Here is a 24,547-nt window from a genome sequence, read left to right as displayed (position 1 = left end):
GTGTGTGAATTGTGTCTTGAGTGCGTCATGTTAGTGTGTGAGTTGTGTCCTGTGTGCGTCATGTCGATGTGCCAATTGTGTCCTGTGTGCATCATGTCGGTGTGCGAATTGGGTCCAATGTGTGTCATGCATGTCGGTGTTTGAATTGTGTCTTGTGTGTGTCATGTCGGTGTGTGAGTTGTGTCCTATGTGCGTCATGTCACTGTGTGCGTCATGTCGGGGTGTAAATTGTGTCCTGTGTGCGTCATGTCGGTGTGTGAGTTATGTCCTGTGTGTGTCATGTCGGTGTGTGAGTTGTGTCCTGTGTGCGTCATGTCACTGTGTGAGTTGTGTCCTGTGTCATGTCACTGAGTGAATTGTGTCCTGTATACGCCATGTCTGTATGTGAATTGTGTCTTTTGTGCGTCATGTCGGTGTGCGAATTTGGTCCTGTGTGTCATGTCGGTGTGTGAGTTGTGTCCTGTGTGCGTCATGTCACTGTGTGAGTTGTGTCCTGTGTCATGTCACTGAGTGAGTTGTATCAGTGTGTGTCATGTCAGTGTGTGTGTTGGTGTGTGTGCGTGTGTGCGTGCGTTCGTGCGTGTGTGTGTGTGTGCGGTGTGTGTGCGTGCGTGTGTCAGTTGTGTTCTTAATAACTCCAGAAGAAATAACTATATTTTATATTAACCTTCAATGTTGAAATTGCCATTACAAGAGTCATTTTTATTATTTTATCATACGAAAGATTGTTAGTATTTTTAGTGGAGTAGCGATGGATCGAACTCGAAACCCCTAGACTTGTAGTCAGACAGTGTTACCACTGCACCACAGCGCCCGCTCTGATATATAACTATTTTGGAAGTCCCTATATACATTATCACATTAGTGACTATGCAATTGAATTTTCACACCTAAGCAGGTAATATAGCGGTAAGGTCTAAAGAATTTGACAATGGCCCTGCTCGAGGGGTTATGATAAAGAGCGGATAGTAAAATGAAAGCAAGTAAGACTGTCTACACGCAATGAAAAAAAAATTCATTAATTCTATTATTTTTCTTTCTTCAGTTTCGTTAATGTTTAACTTTGCAATAGGACATGCACCAGGGTGTTAACAAACCAATTTTAAAAAAAGTAAAATGACGATTTTAATACACATCGATACTATTTATAATTAGCTTAGCTGGAAAAAAGACAGTTATGTTTATAAAACAGAAAACATCTTTTTAACAATCTTCTTAGCAAAAACATATTACGAAAAATCTATTTATACATGTTGTAAAATTAGAAACAATTCCGACGAGCAACCGGTTCTTTGATTCAAATGAATTTGTGTTAAAAGAAATTAGATCGTATTTATGCTGAATGACCATTCAGTGAACTTGTGTTAAATGAAATTAGATCGTATTTATGCTGAATGGCCATTCAGTGCAAAATTCTTCAATCAAAAAGGCCCCTCCTGTTTGACAGGGTATACTTAAAGCAGCACGTTTCCAGATTTATGCTTATTTTCATAAATATTTTAAAATTGAAATTAAATGTAAAATAAAGTACAGTAACCAAAAGGAAGCAATTTACACATTATCAATGGCACTTACAACCCAATTTAATTAAAAAATATTCAACAAAAAATCCCTCAATGCGTTAGTAACGCAGTAGAAATATAGTTACACATAATGAAAAGTTCACCATAATCGCCCATAACATGTAAATTATTTCTTGACCCTTGAATCTTTCTACTTTTCCTAAAATCTTAGTACCATTTTCACAAGTTTGATTTATTGAAAAGTTTTGCTCATCTGGAGGCATATTGCTTTATTTAGCAATATAAAGTAACAGAGAAGCCTATATATCATTGTGATCCAGTAGTACATGTAAGACTGACATGAAATCACCGGTTCTGGAATAAAATATGTACTCTTATTTAGCAATTCTATATCACAAAATATGATATTTCTTTTTTTTAAATACGTGAACATACTTTTAAAGGGACTCGACTGAGGTTTCATGACATAACCGGACAAGAAACAATTTTCCGAGATTTTTTTTTTATAATAATTTTATGTAGGCCCGTCCCACTAATGTTCTTGTTTGCAAAATTTTAGACCATTCGCTCACTTCGTTTTACCGGAAGTAAAAATGACCTAAGGATAACAAGCGATTAAACATATTAGGCCTAGAATCGCACACTATATCAATTTCAGTTAATTTATTGTATTTATTTTCTACATTTTTTCCGTTATAATTGTCTAAGTTTATCAATGTTATGTTTTCAGCATTAAAGGGATACTCAGGCAAATTTATGGCAAAAATATCAAATTTATCTTATGTACTCGAATCACGCTAAAATGACATTTGTAAAAGTCCCAGCAAGATTTTCTGTAAATATTCTATATATTTTAGGTTTGAAGCGTAAAAATATCTATATATGTTGAAAGAAATTTAGACGCCGACAGAATCACCGAGTAGTTTTAAAACTAGTAATGTGACTTGAACAAACCATGGAAGTTACAATAACAGATATTGTAGATGTAGTATTATTGAAACAAACCTAAATCATTCATTTGACATGTTCTTTAACGTTTCCAGATATCACTGTGACAATTATTGTGAAATCTTAACGCTCTAACCTGACCCGCGTGGGTCAGGTTAGGAAACCATCGTTTTATTCTTTATAAGGAGAAAAGTTTTGTTCCTGTGACTGCCTAGCGTATTCATTTTGAGGACATTTACAGATAAATGACTGAAAATTCAAAACGAAGAAATGAAAATTTTGCCTGTGTATCCCTTTAACGTTTTGAGCATTGTCGGAACCCACGGTACACATTCCGTATATGCTACATTAAATGCTTGTGTACGGTAAATAGCCTAGGTTGCCGCGGATACGTTTTGAGCTTTTGGACTTCAGGGGAGCTTTTTTAGATATTTATATTTCAGCTGAATGTGTCGGTAAGGTATTACCACTCCTGTAGTCACTACAATGAACAGAAAATTGACAACAAACATGTAACATCATTTGTATGCCTTAAAAAGACACTTTTAAAAGAAACATTTATCGTACGGTAAGGTAGCTATGGACACTTGTCTTAGATAAAAACTTGGATGTTACAAGCGCTCTTTTAAGATATAAGAGAACTCTAAATAATCTATGATATCATCCTTATGAATAAATGAAAATTTTGTCCCTATTGATAATTATTATTAGAAACAAAATTTATAACAATACCGTTCAACTTACAAAGGACTTAAGTAATATTTTTTTTCTCAAACTGTTTGAAATAAACTTAAAATTGTTACCCTATCCCACCCCTTTAAAACACTTATTTTAATAATTTCTAATTTAAAAAATAACCCAATTATAGGGCTGTTTCAAAAAATTGGTCAAAATTTTCTCAGAAGTATATTGATTGGATCTTTTTCAAATTTTATATAGATTTTTCTTGTAGTTTTCATTTAATTATACTTTAAAAAAAGTGTACTAAATTTGTAAATGAATCTGGCATTAGTTAGCCAATAAATACCTATTATAATTATATAATTAAAATCAAGCAATGGTTTATTTGAAAAAAGGATCTGAATGATAAATAAATAATGTTTTAAAAACTTGACCCTATTAGGGTTCGAACCCACGACCCTAAATGCAGTTGACAATATTTGTAACCAATTTAAATACTCTTCAAAGCGGTGTAAATGCATTAGGACGGTCATACATACATTCTAACATGCATTATAGATTACGTTGACGTAAGAATGTGACACACAAAAAATGCATAGTGTAGAGATAAAACCAAGGTCAAGACTTTGATGTTGATAACAACACGGTGCATTTCAGCTTTTCGCTTTGTGCAAGCGGTCGATTTATCTGAACGATACGCATTTCTGTGATAAGATTATTTATTCAAATAGGCTACGTTGGCTTAGAATTTTTTCTTTAACTTTTAATTGTGTGCTACTAGATTACAAATGCTGCGTATTTTAATGATTTCCAAAGAATACTCATAGCTTGATTCTGCTGAACATCTTGGACGTTCCTCATCTCAAAAAGATTTCAGTAAGTTTGTTTTATTTTTCTTTCTGTAACACTTAGTCTTTGAAAATAAAAAAGCAAAACATCGTTTAGTGACCCTAATGTAACTGATATTGATCAAGTACTAATTTTTATACAATCTACGTGGCATATTGCCTAAAAGACGAAATCTCACAGACACTTGGGGTGTGGAGCTCAAAACGCTTTTAAAATCCAAATTAAATGCATATTTGTCAATCCCAGCACATGTACTGGTCATATATATATAAAAAAAATTAATATAAGCCGTTTAGAAAAAAATCATATTTCAACGTCAGTCTATAATTATTGTAGACGTTGAAATATGCTTTTTTTACAACTTGAAGGCACATTATGCTTCAGAAACAAATAAATTTTTACTTCTTTATAAAGGTCAAAAATGAATGTTATAATATTTACATAACGGTTTAAGATAATATTGGATGCTTGTTGACAAAGTAGCTGTAAATATAAAAACGTTTGTCACAAAAGTAGCACAATGTAAACAAAGTAGTATTTTACTTTCCCTACAAAATACTTATTCATTACAACTGTGCTGATTGCCTGATTGCCAAAAGCAACAGATGAAAAAGGTGGTTCATGTAATTTGCCAATGAATATCTCTCTGGATGTTATTAAAGTACATGAACATTAAAAATCTTTTGTGAAATGAAAACGAAAGTATTTCTGAGGCATAATTGGCCTTAAATGTTTCTCTTGATTGACCAGCAATCGTACGCATTTGATACAAATAATACCAGTAATACCAGTTAGTAAATATAATAAATATTAAAATTTTCAGTATAAACATTGTATAATCACATGTATTAGTTGATAATTTTGCCATTAATGTATATGGTTTTTAAAAATCAATTTTAGTGAAGAGAAGTAAGCATTTAACATTGGTGTCTGCTTAGCATGTAATGCAAAAACGTGTAATATTTTTGTTTTGTTTTGCATCATGGCTTAGGTTTGAAAATACCCTTTTTTATATTTACTTTCAAATTGATATTTTAAAGTAAAAGGTTTTTTTCTTACTCGTTATTCATTTATTTCCTTTTATGTAATCAGCTATAACCTACCCCTGAATATTTCTTGAAATCATTAATGATTTTTTTATTAAGTAAAATTGTTGGAAAGAAAAAAACTAGGGTAAAGGAATGAACTATTTATTTCCAAAACAACTATTTTAAGTCTTAATCTAGGACGGAATCAAACCTATTAAATATTTCATAATGTTAATTTTTTTATAATATTTATATAATCGTCAGATGTGAAGCTTTCCATTTGTTTACATATCTTTTTTTAAAGACAATTCCATGGCAATACTTTACAAGGCTAAATGGCTTTGCACCACAAAAACTGTTTTCCCAATCCAACATGTTAGGCCCTGAACTCATTTTCCGCCAAATATCCATGTAGATATAATTTAGAAGGGCGAAAGCACATATTTGTTGCAAAATTTTGTTCCACAAAATATTTCGTTTCGTATGAAATATGTGAGTAAGAATACAAATAAAGAAATTTACAACAGAACCTTAAACATTAAATGACAATTAAGTGGTTTAAAGGAGCAATAACACCTCATGGAGATAGTATATGGCATGATTAAATGACTATATCGTATCGATTTTAAGATTTAAGTTAACTTTATATAAGAAATAAAAATGCTTATCAGAATAAAATTTTAATCTGATCTAAATTTCTTTAAAAATAAAAGATGCAACAGGCGTTTTGTCTTTAATTAACAAAAGGATACAATGCTCGCTGCCAGAACAAGGGACTGCGAAATTTTAAAGATATACTATGCTCAAACTAGATATTCGACAATATTGATAATTGCTACACAGACTCTTTGTAAACATAAAATAAAAAGGTTTTGACTTCATACAAAGAAGATATATTATGTTTAAAATTCTACAAACTATAGGTGGTCACAACATGAATATATAGTGTCATTAAAAAAACTGGCAGTTTTTTTTTAAGAAAGGACCAACTTTACGTGACCCTTAACAGAGAATGCAGCTTCCCATACACAGTTTATTCATTCTTTTATTCAAGTTAGACCGATATATTCAGTTAGAATATCATAGATTTCAACAAATTTCTTTGAATAATTTTTTTCACTAAAAGATGAGCATAGTATATCTTTAAATAACCATTGACAAAAAGTCCTCCTCCTCAAATAATATTAGTACCGTACTTTATAGTAATTCTATTTAGTCCTTCGTTAAACACATTTTGACTTATCATTGAAAGAGACTCTTAGGCGAAATCAGCAAACAATTGTTTTAGTTTGAACAATATTTGATTTCAATCAAACATATATATACAGGTACACAATTTAATTACAAGGATTAATTAGAAAAGTAACAGCTTATGAAGAAGCTCTTTTGGACTCGTTGAAATAAACAAACATTATTAATGAAAATGTTTATACAAAAACAAATATTTTATATACACTTTTATTTTTAGATGTCAATATTTTTTTAAAAGTGCAAAAATGATTAAAAGGACAACTCTAGCAATTATCAATATTTCAATTTTCCTTTGTTTTGCATTTGCATTTCCAACAAATTTAAAGCGTGTCATATAAACAATTTCTGTGCACTGTTTGAGATGTCTTTTGTTGAGAAAACTACTCCGTTTATCTAATTACAATGCAAATTTATTTTGGGGGGAAGGTCAAAGGATTAGACTCATTATTGTCATCATTTCCTTTTAACAGAGGAGTCCCACTTAGGTCAAAAAAGCCTAAAAACATAAATTTGAAATTCTTATAAAGACCAAGTTAAACACTTAAAATCGAAACATTTTTCAAAGGATAATAAAGAAATGCGTTTAAAAAAAATTTCGCATCAAACAAAAAGATTTTACTTTGAAAAAAAATGGGGTGAGGGAATTATCTGAACACACGTTATTGGTGCAAATCTTCACCAAATTATACACAAATCTCAGGCAAATATTTCAAGACCAGTCATGTCAAATTTTTTACTGAAATCCTTTTGATGTGCTGTATGTCTTTCATAAAAACACTAACATCAGTACAGATAACATTCATATTAATTTCAAACAGTTCAATAAAAGGCATTAATGTGTTATATTTTAAAGATAAGAGAGTGTACCTCATAAATGCATTTACATACTTCAGTCAAGACAAGCTCATTCTAAACATCCTGTTTTGATAACATCTATCATACGGGCAGTAAGACAGAGAAGCTTAAAGTCAGACCAGGCTAATATTATTATTTTGACATTTGAATATACAGGGACAAAAAGGCAATACAAACAATAAAAGCAGGGGAAAAGCCCTAGAGTAAGGATTGAAAAGAAAAAACATAATGCTGATAATTTTTAGTTTAAGCAATTTCAGCAAGAAATCAGTTTTGTGTGTTCTTAAGGTTGAATTAGTTGCAAAATGTCCCTTTTTGTTTATTTCATTTTGAATCTTAAACTATGAATAATTGTTCAGTACGGACAAAACTTTTGTAGGTTGAAACCTATTTTAATCTTAAGTTAACTTAAAAAAACTATAACTAGAATTAGAAATCGCTTTTTATCAAATACAATGTACGATTGTGATAAGCTCAAAAGCTTAAAGGGACAGGGAAGTAGTAAATCTTCCTTAAAGAAATCTTGTATGGACAGGTGAGATTTATTTATTCAAGGGTGGCAAGCAAACAACCTTCCGCAACTACCCGACATTTCAAACTAAATCCAATATTAATTAACATCCTGAAAGTCAGTCTGCCGATTTTCACTGACAGAGTCTATTATGGTGATTGCATTGTCATTTATATTTTTGTATATATTAACAATTGTCTCCTGGTGCAGTCACGATGAAATAAACGTGGAAGTCACGATGAAATAAATGTGAGAATAACGATGAAATAAATATGGAGTCACGATGAAAGAAAAATGGGATTCACGATGAAATAAATTTGAGATTCGCGATAAAATAAATGTGAGAGATAAAATAAATTTATGAGTCACAATAAAATAAATGTGAGAGTCACGATGAAAGAAATAAGAGAGTCACAATGAAATAAATGTGAGATAATATTTTGTTTGTGTTTTAACATTTCAGCACGAAAAAATGTATTCATCAAACGCACCACGTATGCAGGTGGCTGTAGGATTATTCATTGTCATAATCGTGCTCTTTATATTGATTCCGAACAGAATCACTAAATGTGAGAACAAAGAAATTTATATAAAAGAAACACCAAAAGTAAAGGAAATTCCAAAAGTAAACACAGAAACCACAGAAGGAAACAAAATAAAAGTGACACAGACCAAAGAAAATAAATATCCACACCTCCCGTATAATGTTCAGAAGGACCCCAACTTTGACTTCAAGAAAGAAACCGAAAATCTGAATAAAGAAAAGGTGAAACCGGACGACCCGCGTTTAGTGAATTTGATAAGGAATTATTATATAGAGCTGCCCTCCGACAAGCCTTACAAACTTGCAGAGCCGAACAGATGGGATTCTTCCTATGGTCAAGCTATGTTTGTTGACGGAGCGTTACGAAATATGGCAAGTAATATGAATATTATTATGAAGGAAACATTATTATGTGGTAATTTGGATATTTCACTCTCTTAATAGAACTATTTGGTAAATTTATAAGCTAATACCATTTTCAAATGTATTATAAACAGAAAGTGTTTATATTTTTAATATTGCATCGCCCTGAAGTGTTAATAATTTATCCTGGTGTTGCTACCCTAACGGGTGAAATCCAGTCATTGGCAAGGCGTTGTTGTTTCCTTGAGCTGAGTTGACTTTGTATTTCAAAAGATTGATTACCTATTGAAATGGTGATGTTATTAAAAATATGTTAAGGATTAAATGTAAATATGTCATTAATATAAAATAATTGCCATTTCTTTTCATTACTTGAACGTTACAGATTATGTTTGATGGATATTGAGGGAAATTTCCCTGACCTATATGAGTTCTTTATCTTTACTCTTGTGAAGTGAATTATAAAATTACAAGGAAAAATGGCAAGATTAAAACTTATTTCAACTTTCACCAGTCCTTCACTATATACTCTTGGATGGGCTTAATGTCACTTTTATTTACAGGAAGGTGGATTCTTTGTTGATAGTGGGGCACATGACGGGGAAATACAATCGAACACATTGTTCTTTGAGAGACGCAGAGGTTGGACAGGTATTCTTATCGAGCCCCAGCCAAAAATCTACGAGCAATTAAAAAGCAAAAATAGAAAATCATTCACATTAAATGCATGTGTTAGCGTAGTTCCATATCCATCTACGGTAAGATCCCATTTATTTTTAATAGGAGATATATGTTATCAGACCACTTGCCCCTCACCACTGTGGGTTCGAATCTCGTCAGAGACTTTAAATTCTGTCATGTGAGGAAGCTAGCCAGCTACCTTACGGAAGGGTAGTGGTTCTACTCAGGTGCCCGTTCTATAGTGCCTGAAATGATTAGGTTGCTTACAGTGAACGCCGCCTTTCCTTGTTGATCTTGTCTATCGTATTTCATTCATCAGAAAAGGTGGAAAGTCACCATAAAACCTGTACTGTGTTGGTGCGACGTTAAACCGTACCCAACATTACATCAATAGTAAGATTGTACTTATTGCCACAAAGAAAGCATCTTATAGTAGCAGTATTGTACCATCTTTTTGAGGAATTAGTAGGTATCATGACTAACTGGAATAATGAAAGAAAGTGTCAGAAGCATGCATGTCTGTTTTTGCAACGACTTGTAATTATTGTTATCATTTTCTTAGCTATTTTTAATTAGAAGTGAGACAATATGATCAGAAAAAAACACATAACTAACTAATTAACAGTTAAAGGGTCAATCAATTTTATTCAATATTTATTTTTAAAGATGTAATATATAAATGGAACGATCTTTCCTTTTAAACACGGAGTGTATGCATAAACATAAACTTGAAAAAGTGCAGCATAAGGATTAATGCTCTTAACATTTTAGGAAAATGAACAAGGTTCAAACATTGGGAAAAGTAGCCGGTCGCTCATTGATAAGAACAAAGAAAAATACGTTCAAACTGAATTCATACCTAATCTTCTAACAGTTTTTGGCGACCGCGCCGAAGCGCGGCGCCCTTTATGGAATGAAATCAGATTTTGTGAAAGGGCGACAGCAACTTCTCGAGCCTTTTAGTCATGATAAAAGCCGATCATTCCGAGTGGTATGAGGGTGCTTGATTATTAATTAAAAATGAAATGTCCCGATATGTACAATGAATAGCGAACTGGAGAATTTCGCAATGCAAACATTTTCAAATGAAATAACCTTTTCCGTCAATAATTAGCGCTCTTCGGCGTTTTTTTATTTATCATTTTGTAGTACACAGTTGGTTATTATGGTATGTTATTGTTTTACATGTATAAAGAATGATGAGTGGATGACCTAAACATTCCGAAAATCTATTTATAGAGGGATGTACTCCGGTCTCTCCCGGTCTATTTTGACCAGGATTTACTAGTGATATCACACGTTTATTGTCCGGTCTCTACTGGGTTTGGAGTAGATGTTTGATATTGTTACAGAACAGAACAAATATTTTACAGATAATTAATTTTTTTTTTCCAAAATGAATGTTTGTCACTTAGTTTGGTTACAATAATTATTAAACACAAATCAACTCTCAAATTTATTGATTATTATTATACATAAACATACAATTCAAAAAAAAACCACCAACAACAATTAACAATAACATGGTTCATTTTATCTATATGAGATAAAAACAATAAATATGTACAATAATTGAGAAAAAAGGTACATTTTTATGGTTTTAATATGACACTATCAACTTTCAAACGTTTTATTTAATTTGTTATTCGTGTTTAGTAAAGATGCCGAGGAATTATTCAAAGTTACAAATTAGATTTTATGAATTATTCAATTGATTGATAATTTAAAAAATGATAAAGAAAAGTACAAATGTACATGTACATGGTTTAAGAATAAGCAATATTATATATTGAAAGATTAACCATGATTTACTGACTTTTTCCAGATGAGTTTTGACTTATAATCGTCGGTCAATATGACAATTGAATTCTTAAAATTTATTTTACAATTTTAATAAAAAAAAAAAGAGTAGTATTAAAATAGCACATGAAACACAAAAAAGAAAAGAAAACAATATTCATAAAATCTTTAAAAAATTTTATTAAAATAGATATTACAATTATTGTATAATAAACAATTATGCTCAACATGATCAACATGGTAATATAACCAGTGTTATATGAACAGATATCTTAAGAGGGGTTCTTCTCTAATAGCGATAATATAATAATTACACAAGTGTGGTGTTGATCATGCGTTACACATATGGATTATAAATGATTGTATACATGTATATCCGTTGCTATTAATAATCACGATCATAAAGAAATAACAAGTAATATTCTAAATCTCTAGCATGCCAATCAAAGTTCATAATGAACAATGTCTTTCGTCCGTCCATTCATAAGTGATAAAAACCAATTAACCATTGAAAAGATTATAAGAATATCTTGTCATCATATGTCTACTAGTTCATCTTCACCTGCTGCATTTCTTGCTTGGACGCCCTTTGATGCTTTGCATCAATGCTTTTCTTGTAAATACACTGTAATTGGACAATGTTGCAATTGTTCTTACTGAGTATATATTGATATGTTTTCTAACGTACATCGAGTAAAGGCACAATAATCCTAAGAAAGATTTTTTTTTCAATTTTACAAAGGATAAAACTGAATTGAATTGTCAAACATTTAAACAATGGTTTATGGACATGCTAGATGTTTATCACCCGATAAATATGAAATAATTTGTCATTAAAGTAGCAAATTATTATCGAAGTTGTTCGACTTTCATACAAAATACTAAATCGTTTTAACTGCTCTAATGGTCAGAAAACCAAAGGAGCAAAAGATAGTTCAGGTATATGGTTAATGAGTAACTTTTTGAAACTATAACAAGACAACAAAGATAAATTAAAAATAAGCTTTTTGAAAATAAAAGTAGAAGCTTTTATTGTGCATGTAGTGGGTCATTATACCACAAATACATTTTGATTAAATTACATTTTGATCGTAATGTTATATAACGAAATAGATAAAAGGAAACATGTGTGCTTGCACATGTTGACTAATGCAATTTTATCTTCGAAAAGGAAGTAATATCAAGATGTTTATTATAGTATGTGATAAGGGGATGATCTGGGCCATGACCTCGGCCATGACCTCGACCGTGAACTTGTGGTAAATACAAACCTTACTTTTTTAGAAATGTGTATGCTTTTGAAATATAATCTTAAAGATGTTGTTCCTATTTTATCCAACAAAATGTTAAAAGCTTTTGGTCTGTATCTTTTTTGTACACTCGTTTGAAAAAGAAATGTATGTTTTCCTATGCCAGGATTAATGTACTAAGTAGTTAATGTTCTTGAATAAGACTAGTTTCATTAGATATATTCACAAGAAACAGTTGCATTTTTTAAAGTTTTTTTTCTCTATCGAGAATGACAAGCGCAATCAGCAAGGAGATCTTCTGCAATTATAGGCCTGAATGATAAATTTAAATTCTTTGTCCTTATGCTATAAAAATAAATAAACGATAGTGGCCAAGCCATAGTTTCTATTTAATGTGAACTGGTTGTCATAGTCTACAAATACGTTGACTTTTATTGGCGTTAAAATACTGATAAACGCTATTTGGCCTCAATTCTGCTCGATACATAAAATTTAAACGTTCGATTTTACATAACATTTTAATGATACTTGTGAAGGCCCTTAAGTTTCAAAATTAAATATGACTACGTCTAAAACGTGACATGTAATATCATAAAATCTCTTTTAAGTAGGAAGTGAAAATGCTGACATGCATTGTCAATTGGTGTAAGATTGTGCCCAGCACTCAATTGTACTAATGTCGGTTAAATTGACCCTCGGTTTTACGCTGATGTCGAGTTAAAATTAGTCAACCAATTTGGTTAGCCACTTGACCAAACTGTTTAACTTAAAGCGCTATGTTAACTAATCAATATAAGTTCCGACATAAAATAATTTCTATATCCGGGTACGTTGTTTTCGCGGAAAATGTCAAAATTTAACATTGTTTACGCTTTTATCTTTCTTACAAAACGATAATTTGATAGTAGGATTGAACATTCCAATTATGATTTTATCTCCGACTACACTAGTTACACCCTAAACCCAGGGACTGCTAGTCCGAGCACACTACTTGAACACGAACATGTTTCCCAATATGACATCAATAGCGGTTACAATGTAGTCTCCGTAAGCCGACTTGCGAAGGGTTCAAGCTTTAATCGCAAGCTAGAGAAAATACAATTTATATGTTTAAACTAAAAAAACGGTCACTGTTAAAATACCTCATAACCAATCTTAATACTACTTCTAACTGAAAGTATTGTTTACACTTCAGAAGCTTTTATGATAATGGAGAAATGCCGAAATGTCTACATTAATATTTGTTTATTTAATTCTAGTTATCTAAAATCATTGAGATGTCTGAAATAACGCACGGAGAAGCACCTGAGGGCTTCCTCTACCAGTAAATCAGGAAGTCACATATGACCTATACAGTGATGGTGCGGCATGAAACCCAAGCAAAATTAATTTTCATCAATTATTATTAACAATAAATACATGCGCCTAACAAGCTTGTATGAATATAAAGAAACTATCAATTTCAATATGTTCTATAATGGATTTTTATTCACAAGACTTTTTTTTTTCACTTCCTCCGTGACTAGATGGGTTTCTTATTATTATCTTATTATAGTTTAAACATCTCTTAGCTCCAACATGTGACTGGTGTTGCTGAACGTTTGTATAACCCGAGGCTAGCAAAAACAACCTTTCCTGTTTTGGTGCCGTATTACTTTAACTGTGTTCGTACACCGTAAATAAAAAAAAACAAAAAACAAAAAACAAAAAAACAAATACAACTTAAGTTTAAGTACACGCCATTTCCATTTATGACGTCTTTTCAATTAAAGAATATGCAAATTATTCACACAAACCGATCACATAATTATTCAACTTTGACATATTGATACACTTTTATTTGACATTATCCAGAAACTTGTTTGAGATGGAAATTCCTGTTCTTTGATTTCAGGTTAAATTTCTACCGACATCATTCTATGGAAAGATGGTGGAAAATATAACGAGTGAAGACGAATGGACCAAGAAAGGATACAAAGAAATAACCGTACAATGTTTCCCTTTGTATTCAATTTTACTTGCTATGAACCAATTAACTGTTGACTATTTTAGTTTAGATGTCGAAGGAGCCGAGGAGGGCATACTCAATAATATACCTTTTGATAAGATCAAAATTAGAACTATCTCTATAGAGTATGATAAATTCGAAGGAGGACACGTGCGACTACGGAAAGAAATGGAAAGTAGGGGTTTTTCGTTTTTAGTTAAAATGGATTCAATAGCAGCTCATGACAGCATATTCATTAAATAGAATATTCTAAATAAATTATGGTTAGTAAGCATAATAAAACTGTTGACTTATGATAATGTAATACTATATGTTGTTTAGTTTAGTTGAGATTAGTGTATTTTCTTGATTGCTTTTGGATATGTGTGAGATATCCTTGTTTGTATGTGTGCTTTATTGAAAAAAAATACGGAAAGAAATGGAAAGTAGGGGTTTTTCGTTTTTAGTTAAAATGGATTCAATAGCAGCTCATGACAGCATATTCATTAAATAGAATATTCTAAATAAATTATGGTTAGTAAGCATAATAAAACTGTTGACTTATGATAATGTAATACTATATGTTGTTTAGTTTAGTTGAGATTAGTGTATTTTCTTGATTGCTTTTGGATGTGTGTGAGATATCCTTGTTTGTATGTGTGCTTTATTGAAAAAAATGTGTTTGAATGAGTGTTTTATTGAGAAGTCTGTGTTTGCATGAGTGTTTTATTGAAAATTGCGTGTTTGCATGTGTGTTTTATTGAAAAGTCTGTGTTTACTTGTGTGTTTATTGAAAACCGCGTGTTTGCATATGTGTTTTATTGAGATGTCTGTGTTTGTATGAGTGTTTTATTGAGATGTCTGTGTTTGTACGAGGGTTTTATTGAGATGTCTGCGTTTGTATGAGTGTTTTATTGAGATGTCTGCGTTAGTATGAGTGTTTTATTGAGATGTCTGTGTTTGCATATGTGTTTTATTGAAATGTATGTGTTTGTATGAGTGTTTTATTGAGATGTCTGTGTTTGTATGAGTGTTTTATTGAGATGTCTGTGTTTGTATGAGTGTTTTATTGAGATGTCTGCGTTAGTATGAGTGTTTTATTGAGATGTCTGTGTTTGCATGAGTGTTTTATTGAGATGTCTGTGTTTGCACGAGTGTTTTATTGAGATGTCTGTGTTTGCATGAGTGTTTTATTGAGATGTCTGTGTTTGTATGAGTGTTTTATTGAGATGTCTGTGTTTGCATGAGTGTTTTATTGAGATGTCTGTGTTTGTATGAGTGTTTTATTGAGAAGTCTGTGTTTGCATGAGTGTTTTATTGAGATGTCTGCGTTTGCATATGTGTTTTATTGGGATGTTTGTGTTTGTATGGGTGTTTTATTGAGATGTCTGTGTTTACATGAGTGTTTTATTGAGATGTCTGTGTTTGTATGAGTGTTTTATTGAGATGTCTGTGTTTGTATGAGTGTTTTATTGAGATATCTGTGTTTGTATGAGTGTTTTATTGAGATGTCTGCGTTTGCATATGTGTTTTATTGAGATGTTTGTGTTTGTATGAGTGTTTTATTAAGATGTCTGTATTTGCAGGAGTGTTTTATTGAGATGTCTGTGTTTGCATGTGTGTTTTATTGAGATTTCTGTGTTTATATGAGTGTTTTATTGAGATGTCTGCGTTTGTATGAGTGTTTTATTGAGATGTCTGCGTTTGTATGAATGTTTTATTGAGATGTCTGTATTTGCACGAGTGTTTTATTGAGATGTCTGCGTTTGTATGAGTGTTTTATTGAGATGTCTGCGTTTGTATGAGTGTTTTATTGAGATGTCTGTGTTTGTATGAGTGTTTTATTGAGATGTCTGTATTTGCACGAGTGTTTTATTGAGATGTCTGCGTTTGTATGAGTGTTTTATTGAGATGTCTGCGTTTGTATGAGTGTTTATTTTAGATGTCTGTGTTTGTATGAGTGTTTCATTGAGATGTCTGCGTTTGTATGAGAGTTTTATTGAGAGGTCTGCATTTGCACGAGTGTTTTATTGAAAAGTGCTTGTTTGCATGTGTGTTTTATTGAGATGTCTGTGTTTACATATGTGTAATATTGAGATGTCTTTGTTTGCATGAGTGTTTTATTGAGATGTCTGTATTTGCACGAGTGTTTTATTGAGATGTCTTTGTTTGCATCAGTGTTATTGTTGAGATATTATGTTTTAGCATGTGCCTTCTATAAATTGTGTTTTATTCAGATGTGGGTATGTTGGCTTAAATATATCATTAAGCTAAACAAGTTAATATTGTTTTTATTGAGGTGTGTTTGTATGTATGTAGCTATTTTTGAGAAGTTCTTGCCGTGACATTGCAATTTTATAGCTATGTATGTCGCCATGGGTGTTGTTTTATCATATTCGTGTATGCCTGTTTTTCTTTTCTTTCTTTCTTTTTTTTAATTTGTGCGTGTTTACATTGGCATATGAGCATAAAGAAACTATATCATGCCATATATCAATAAGCCTTATTTAGGTTAAGATTAAATTGTGTGATATTTGTCGTAGGTTTTTTACGTACTTTTTTACATGACAGCAGACATCAGAACGACAAAATTCAACTTTTCATATTGGAATAGAATAATCATTCAGTTACGACTATAGAGATATTTAGTTGATACATTTTGGCATTATGCACAAACACAAGGTCCCTGAAAACATCAAATGTAAAACTGTATATGATGATGCTTAGCAATTACGTATCTTTATACGGCATTTATCGTAAATCTGTTGTAAAGTAATGTCTACACAGCTGACGTAAAGAAGATAACGATTTGATATATATATATGTTACTTTTATCACTTTCAATAACACAATGGGACTTGTTGATCTTTCACTGTTGACTAAACTTTCATCATTATAGGGATACTTTCCAAACATGTAATGATCGACTGAATAGAGAGTATAGTAGATTATTTTTGAACAGGCATGGAATGAATAAAATATGTTGCTGCCAGCAGGAAACAGGAACAGGGTTAAGGACATTATGGTGGAAATATTGTATATCTTTATAGTCATAAGTTGTATAGATCAGTACATAAATTAACATTTGAATACAGGAACACGTACACTATATTTCTTTCATATTTGCATGTATAATAGCTACACGGTTTAAAGATGACAACATGTACTTACATGCAATTATATCTACTTTAAGAAAATACAAATACTCGTTCGCATTTGAGTTAAAAACATTGTCGAAAGATTGCAATATTCGCTTTGGAGATGAAAAAGTTTATTATTATTATTACTGTCAATTAAAGCCTTCATTTGACTCCCTTGGCAGCTTTTCCGTCTCTTCATTGTTTAAATTTCAACCTCACTTTCAAAATTATAGTTTTTAGGTCTCATTGAAATTTATGACATTCGAACATGAACACTACGTCTCTATGTGCCGTGCACTGTTCATGACATGTGTGTCCTTAATGTAGTTTGTAATATTATAATTATTATTTTATATTGCATTTGCTGCTTTTTTTGTTGCTTTTTGTCTTTTTATTTGCGAAAGTGATCTTTGGTTCATTGGAATCAGAGGGATAGCTTTTTTAACTTAAATATTCAACCGATCGCACCACTTTCTCACAATATGTTTTTCTCGAAATAACTGTAATGTTATGTAAAGTTTCTTGTGAGTTTTTTATCTGACAACATGCGGATATATCATTTTTCAGAGTTTGGATTGTAAAATACTATCTTAAGAAGTTTTTGTTAGTCCACTTAGTGGAATATTAAACATATTATCAGAATTATGAATGACCGTATAATTAGAAATAGTTTTCTGATGCTAAGACTCAAATTTGTTTGAATAAGATATGTAATATATTATGAAATATAGGTACAAGTGTGAATATAATAGGTTTAGTTTAGCCTGGGATTCACTTACTTATAAAATACGCGCTATTTCGTACTCTTCGTATTTTTTGATAGGTCGTTTTGTCAAACAAAAAAAATCGACAGACTTGAACCCAGGCTAGATTTAGTTATTTGAATTATATGTTGTTCAACCGGTGCTAAAGTACACTAGCTGTTTTCCATAGCTTTAATCAGAGACATAGATACAGATATAGATATGAACTATATATCTGTTATCACATAGCAGATCCTGAACAGAGTCTCACTGGGACTTTGATATATATGTATTTAATTGTTTGTTTCTTGTTTTTTTATACTGTCTATTTAAGCATCATATGGATGTCAAATATTACAAATTGTTACATTTGTATTTACAAACAAGGTTTCGATCAAAAATAAACATTTTTTTTTTTGAATTGCACAAGCATAATACCATGTTGTTACTAAAATAAATTGATGAAACGTTTATAAAGTATAGAGTTTTATATATAATCTTTACATGTCCCATTTTTATGACCTTTTTATGTTTTGAATATAGCATGATATTAGTATAATAAATCGAATGCGCTTGTTATCAACGAAAAATACCGAATAGTTACCTGCCTATAAACCCATAAATTCCCCTTTTTGGAAAGTGACGAAAATATTTCCGGAAAGTGCCGATCGGCATTTTTCACCAGCTGGTCGTGTGTGACATCATTCCAAGTACATGCAATGACCGACTACAGAGAAATATATGACAGTGAGCGCGAATATTCGTCTGATAATGCTTTTTCTGAGAGTGAAGATGAAGAAAAACAGACTTTACCTTACCAGATTGAGCCAAGTATGCGGCTTGACGAGGGAAATTCCAGTAATCAAGCCGATGCGATTGAAAACGAAGAGTCAGAAAGATCGGGCAACACAAACTGGTATGAAATTGAAAAGCATTTCTTTTTCATTTTTTTATTCGGTGGTGCAAATTCGAGTTTCTATACACCAAATGAAAAGAATATTGTAAAGTAATAACTAATGACTTGAATTGTTTATATATTTTACAAAGGGGCATCACTAGACTTTTACAAGTAACATATCCCACCCACTAAAATCAATTTCGACAATGAAACGACACTTGAACATTCTTTACAGTACATAAGGCCCTACATATCGTAAATAACATTCATAAGAAGTAAATTTAAAACTAACAAAATGAAAGTAAAATATTTGTTGACTGTTCTTACAAATAAAAACATGTCGACACATTTTTGTCAAGGGTATCAAGGAAATCTCCTGGATCAGACCTTTCTATATATATTTTTCGAGTGAAAACTTTATACATTAAACCAAGAAAATGGGATTACAATATATACTGTTGCTGTAGACCCGAGACTTTTCCAGAACAAAACATAGTTTAGTAAGCTGGTTTTTTTTCTTTTCTTGTAATATCATTTCAGGTGCGAATGTGAGAACTGTAGAGCAATAGATACAGACAGACAATCTATCTGTTGTAATGAAATTGACAGTGTAAAACTGAAGATAGATCAGTGTAAGGAAGAAATGGCAACATAACCTGTATAACCCTGGTTCCGAGTCTGTTTGTCTTGACAAGTATGTCTTGGAGACTGCCTACTACCGGTGCATACAACAATATGGCGAGGTTAGGCATACAAACAATGAGAAAGTGTAATGACTTGATATATTGAACAATAGTTTGAACTATTTAAAGGGAAAGCCAAAGTTAGAATAAAAACTTCATATCAGAAATAGAATATTATAAATAGTAAATCTGAAACTTTTCTGTCTTCAAATAATAACATTAAACGAATGATAACAAAATTTAAATCGCTAAATCACCGATTTCTACAAATCAGTAAGCGCGGCCATGTTTGTGTATGTTCTTGTTTGTGCACTACATAAGTTTTGAGGGCATTTCCTTAGAGGTGATACGGCTGAAAGTATTGTACCTTATTGTGAAATTTTGTAAAATTATTCTATTTTTCACAGAATTAATACAGGGAAAACGAAGTTCTAAAGCTTTTATCAGTTACTTATGGCACAGATATACATACATTATTTGGTTCCTTACTTAAAGGGCTACATACTAAAATCAGAAGTTAATTCGTAATAATATTCACAATGTACGAGGGCTGTCCGGAAAGTACATAGACAAGGCAATAAAATTATTATAAACAGTCATATCAATATGATGATTGAATATTTTGCTAAAGTATTTATGTGCTACATATTTCCTTATTAAAAAATATCATAAAAAATATTCGCAAAGCGCCGAAAACCATGGCAACATGATCAACGAATCATTGAGCACTTTGATTTCATGACGGTAGCTACTCGAATAATAAGTTGCTGCTACTTGAATAATAATAATAATAATAATAATAATTGCTAAAAGTTGTGATTTTAGCTCTCGTTTTAATTTTGTGACATCATGAGATACTATTACATGATATTTAGTGAAAATAATGACGTCATACGCAAATAAACAGCTTTTTAACGACGGTTATAGGCAAAGAAGGTGCATCAATTTGTTGAAAAAATGACGTCAAAGTCAAGGACGGAGCAACGTAATGATATTTAACTTCATAGCAACGTTAATATGGCACCAAATTAGATATTAATCTTTACTTTAAAAACGAAACCAACCATACAATGTTTAAGGCAACTTGTGTTTAAATGTCAAACAAGATTAAGAAGCGGCGATGACAGTATATCATATCAGAAACGCTCCAGACGACAAAAGGTAGGATCGGCAAAACATCGTTTTATGCGTTACAACAGCCTTGGAATAAGGCAGACATCTCACACACTGTATGGGAACAAAAGACATGTTTTAAATAATAATTGACATGTTTTAAATAATGATTTAAAATATGAAATTCATAAAATATATGCAACATAACATGCATGAGTATACGCCAGACAGATACCATGGCTATTGAAATCGGAAGAAATTGGATAGCGGGTAAACATGAAGTTAATTTGACGCCGTTGACGTTGTCAAAGTGATCCATGACGATGTATATATGTTGTATGTAATTACTGTTAAATACAAACGTAAGTCACAGTTCAGTAATTTTTGATAAATGTGTTCGCTAGATATGTATATTTATGCTGACAAAATTTGCACAACGTATGTATTGTTAAACAATAAAACATGAAGAAGTATATGGACTTTCCGGACAAATCTCGTATTTGCGATAATTTATTGCTCCGCGCCAACAGGCGTGGAGCTATTTGTGTTTACTATTTTTTTTGTCCATGGGCCCGGATTTGAGCAATAAATCCTTTCGATTAACAGCTAAAAGTAAATCCGCATTCAAGAACTCCTTTCGATTTCTATAGTGGTTTCCCCGTCGGTGATTCGCAGCATGTCATATTAATGAATGAGAACCGGAAAGCAGTTCTGCTGTTAAATAAATTCGAAAGCTATAAATAGCTATAAATGTTTTGATTTTTGACACTTAGGTTATAAATTTGTTATTTCCCTTTTTTAGTAGTACATGAAATTATAATTTGTTACATTTTGAAATACATTTACACACAGCATATCAAGTACACGTATACTATTAGTGATTGAATTTGTCAATATAAAGAAGATTTCAGGCAAAAGATTTTAACAATTTTGCTTTTGATAATTATTTTTAATTTATATTTATGAAATTAAATGTTTAATAATAACATGTTGATGTATTGGTTGTTTTGAAATAATTAAACTTTAGTATATAATGTTACATTTCATTAGCGTCATTGGTACAGCATACTGGTCACTTTGTGATAATGGTATGACCGGTGACATGTTCGGGGGGTCCGTACTCGCCAGCGAAAGCTGCATTTTGTAGCCTTACGAGCGGATGGACCCTCAATAAGGTGTTTCCGCTTTGTCAGCCAAGTTTGTTTACACAAAGTCTGTGCAAAGTGAAAGTAGGCCAAAATTCATATAACAACAAAGCTCACATTGTTATATGATGAGCCATTTTACAATAAGAGCTTTGTTGTTATATGAATTTTGGCCTACTTTCACTTTGGACAGACTTTAGTTAAAACAAACATGGCTGACAAAGCGGAATCACCTTAAGCATAGGCTATAGGTAGATATCATGACGACAACAGAAACTTTGATCTGCAGTTTGAACATGAAGTGTAATGTTTTTTATGAATGGTTTTAAAGCAATTCAACAAAAAAATATATTGATCTCCCTAAAAATTAATTAACAATAGTTTTTTTATATATTACCAATGTCAAATAGCTTTTATATCTTTGTCTCGCACGAATATGATATTAGTGAATTTCCTCATACCTACCTAAAATTCAGGTAACAGTCTTCTATTATATTGATAAATAATGTATCACCATGTAACGCTTGTATAAAAAACAAAAAAAAATCCTGAATTTGGTCTTTTGGAAATTCATCCCATTTTTTCATTCCAGAGTGTGTTCTACTTTCAGTATTGAAAGAAACCATTTTTTTTTAATTTGACATGAAAAATATGCATGTAATATTACTATATTATAATATTAGTCCCTTTTGTTACTATTTGTATATTTGTTACAATTAAAACAGACTTTGATATTTCTATCATCTATCTTCTGTTACTGAAACAGAACACAGTACAGTCATGTCACATAACATTTACAAGTCTTATGTAAGTCTTGTTTGTATTCAATGGAATTACTTTCCTTACCAGGTAGGCATCAGTGAAAGCATTTTTTATGTTAAATATTTTTCCCCTCTTTTTAATTATGGACAGTGCATAAGATAAGTATAATTATGCAAAAAAATGGTTTACAAAACATTCGGAAAAAATCTACAATAGTACTTAATCTGAATATAACATGACCTGTGCGTAGGAATAATTTGGTAAGGTATCTGTAATGAGCACATTTTTTTGCGCGGAGCTTCTCAATTGCTGCATTGCAGCAACATTTGTACTTGTTACAATATTGTAGTGACTTCCCATATATTGCTCTGACAACTAAGTACCTTGCAAAGTATTTTTCTCCTTTTTTGGCGACAGAGATACGTTGCCTACAGGCAGTAAGCCAGGTGGTGTTGGGGATACCTTGGCAAAGAAGTTAGGGTGGTGCTCCCCTCATGTGCTGTGTATTTGATATGGAGTACTTTCCCTTCAGACGTTTACAAAAGGGTTTCTGATGTATGAAATAAATTATAAAACAACAATTAAAAGTTGTAAATGTTAATGACATTTTTCTTTTCTCTTGTCTTCTTGTTATTTCCATTGTTTGCTATTGGTTTGGTTCGTAGTCACAACAGTATAATATGGTAATTTTTGTTGGTGGAAAAATATCAGTTTCAGTATTTCATGCCCAAGCATACAATCCTGAATTGAAGGACCTGACTAACCAGTAGAGTATATTCCTCACATAAATGAATCCAATGTCCCTTATGGGACTGGAAGCCAGTGATTCTAAGTATGCGACTTTGGTCGGGCAATAATTTTTAAATTTGGAAAAAATGGACTTTTATAATATCTAGTCAGGCCTTGATAAAGCTGTAGTGGAGTTTTACTGTACAATGAACTATGTATTGCACACATCATCATAGTCTTTTGGGCAATATGAAATGGAGCAGTGGCCAAGTCTCTAAATTATTTTTTTCTTGTACTAAGGGGGCGTGGTTTACATCCCCAATTGCTGAGCCATTAGCGCTAAACTCAACAAAACAGACACACCAGATACTAATTCCAAGGACATTTCACAGGTTTCAAACCATAATACTAGTAATAAGAAAAATCTATTAATATATGTGGTTTCATTTGGCCAATGAGTCACTATGAACCTAATTTGTACCAAATCTGAAAAGTATACACCTATATACAGCTACTGACCCATGGTTAAATTAGCAGAACAACAATTAAATTTGCAACAAAATAGTATTTTAGATCATGGTAGATGTTAAACAACAGAAGAGAATATCACTTGAAATTGCAGTTATGTGTCACAAAGGTAGCCAAGTGTAAACAAAGAAGTATTTTGACTTTCAAGCCAAATACAAATTCACTATATTTATACCAAACAAACAGAGCTAAAGAGTAGTAGATAGTTCATCTATATGGCAAATGTAACACTGTAACAAGTTACCAAAAATAGAACATTTTTGAGATTTAAAATGATAGCATATCTGAGACATAGTGGACCTTAAAACAAAACTTCAGTCATTGAAATTTACTTACATACTCCTCCAAAAAGCAAAATAATCCCAATAACTTTCATGTCAACAGTTTTCAGGTTTACAATTGTGGTAAAACACTTATTATTATCAGTGCTATTTACACAAGTTTTTCTTGCCATGATATATGTGTGTGTGTATATATATATATATACATATATTAATATGTTGTATTAATATGGTGACTGAACTTAAATAAAAAC

General features: G+C 31.6%; 1 protein-coding gene across 2 annotated transcripts; it reads left to right on the top strand.

Moving 5' to 3' along the window:
- The first annotated feature begins 3,799 nt into the window (after positions 1 to 3,799).
- On the top strand, positions 3,800 to 17,436 carry LOC132717937 (uncharacterized). Of its 2 annotated transcripts, none has more exons than XM_060701526.1 (4): positions 3,800 to 4,028; positions 8,110 to 8,566; positions 9,121 to 9,311; positions 14,179 to 17,436. In XM_060701526.1, the coding sequence occupies exons 2-4, from the start codon at positions 8,119 to 8,121 to the stop codon at positions 14,533 to 14,535; spliced, it is 996 nt and encodes a 331-aa protein (XP_060557509.1). In that variant the 5' UTR covers positions 3,800 to 4,028; positions 8,110 to 8,118; the 3' UTR covers positions 14,536 to 17,436. The 2 variants fall into 2 exon arrangements, with proteins under 2 accessions (XP_060557509.1, XP_060557508.1); XM_060701525.1 differs by having other exon boundaries at positions 3,801 to 4,028; positions 8,110 to 8,562; positions 9,117 to 9,311.
- The last annotated feature ends 7,111 nt before the right edge of the window (positions 17,437 to 24,547 follow it).

This window comes from Ruditapes philippinarum, unplaced genomic scaffold, assembly GCF_026571515.1.
Source record: "Ruditapes philippinarum isolate M1 unplaced genomic scaffold, ASM2657151v2 ctg357_1_1_1_1, whole genome shotgun sequence".
In the NCBI taxonomy this organism is placed as follows: domain Eukaryota; kingdom Metazoa; phylum Mollusca; class Bivalvia; order Venerida; family Veneridae; genus Ruditapes; species Ruditapes philippinarum.
The sequence above is the reverse complement of the archived record's forward strand: the minus strand, read 5'-3'. Positions and strand labels throughout refer to the sequence as shown.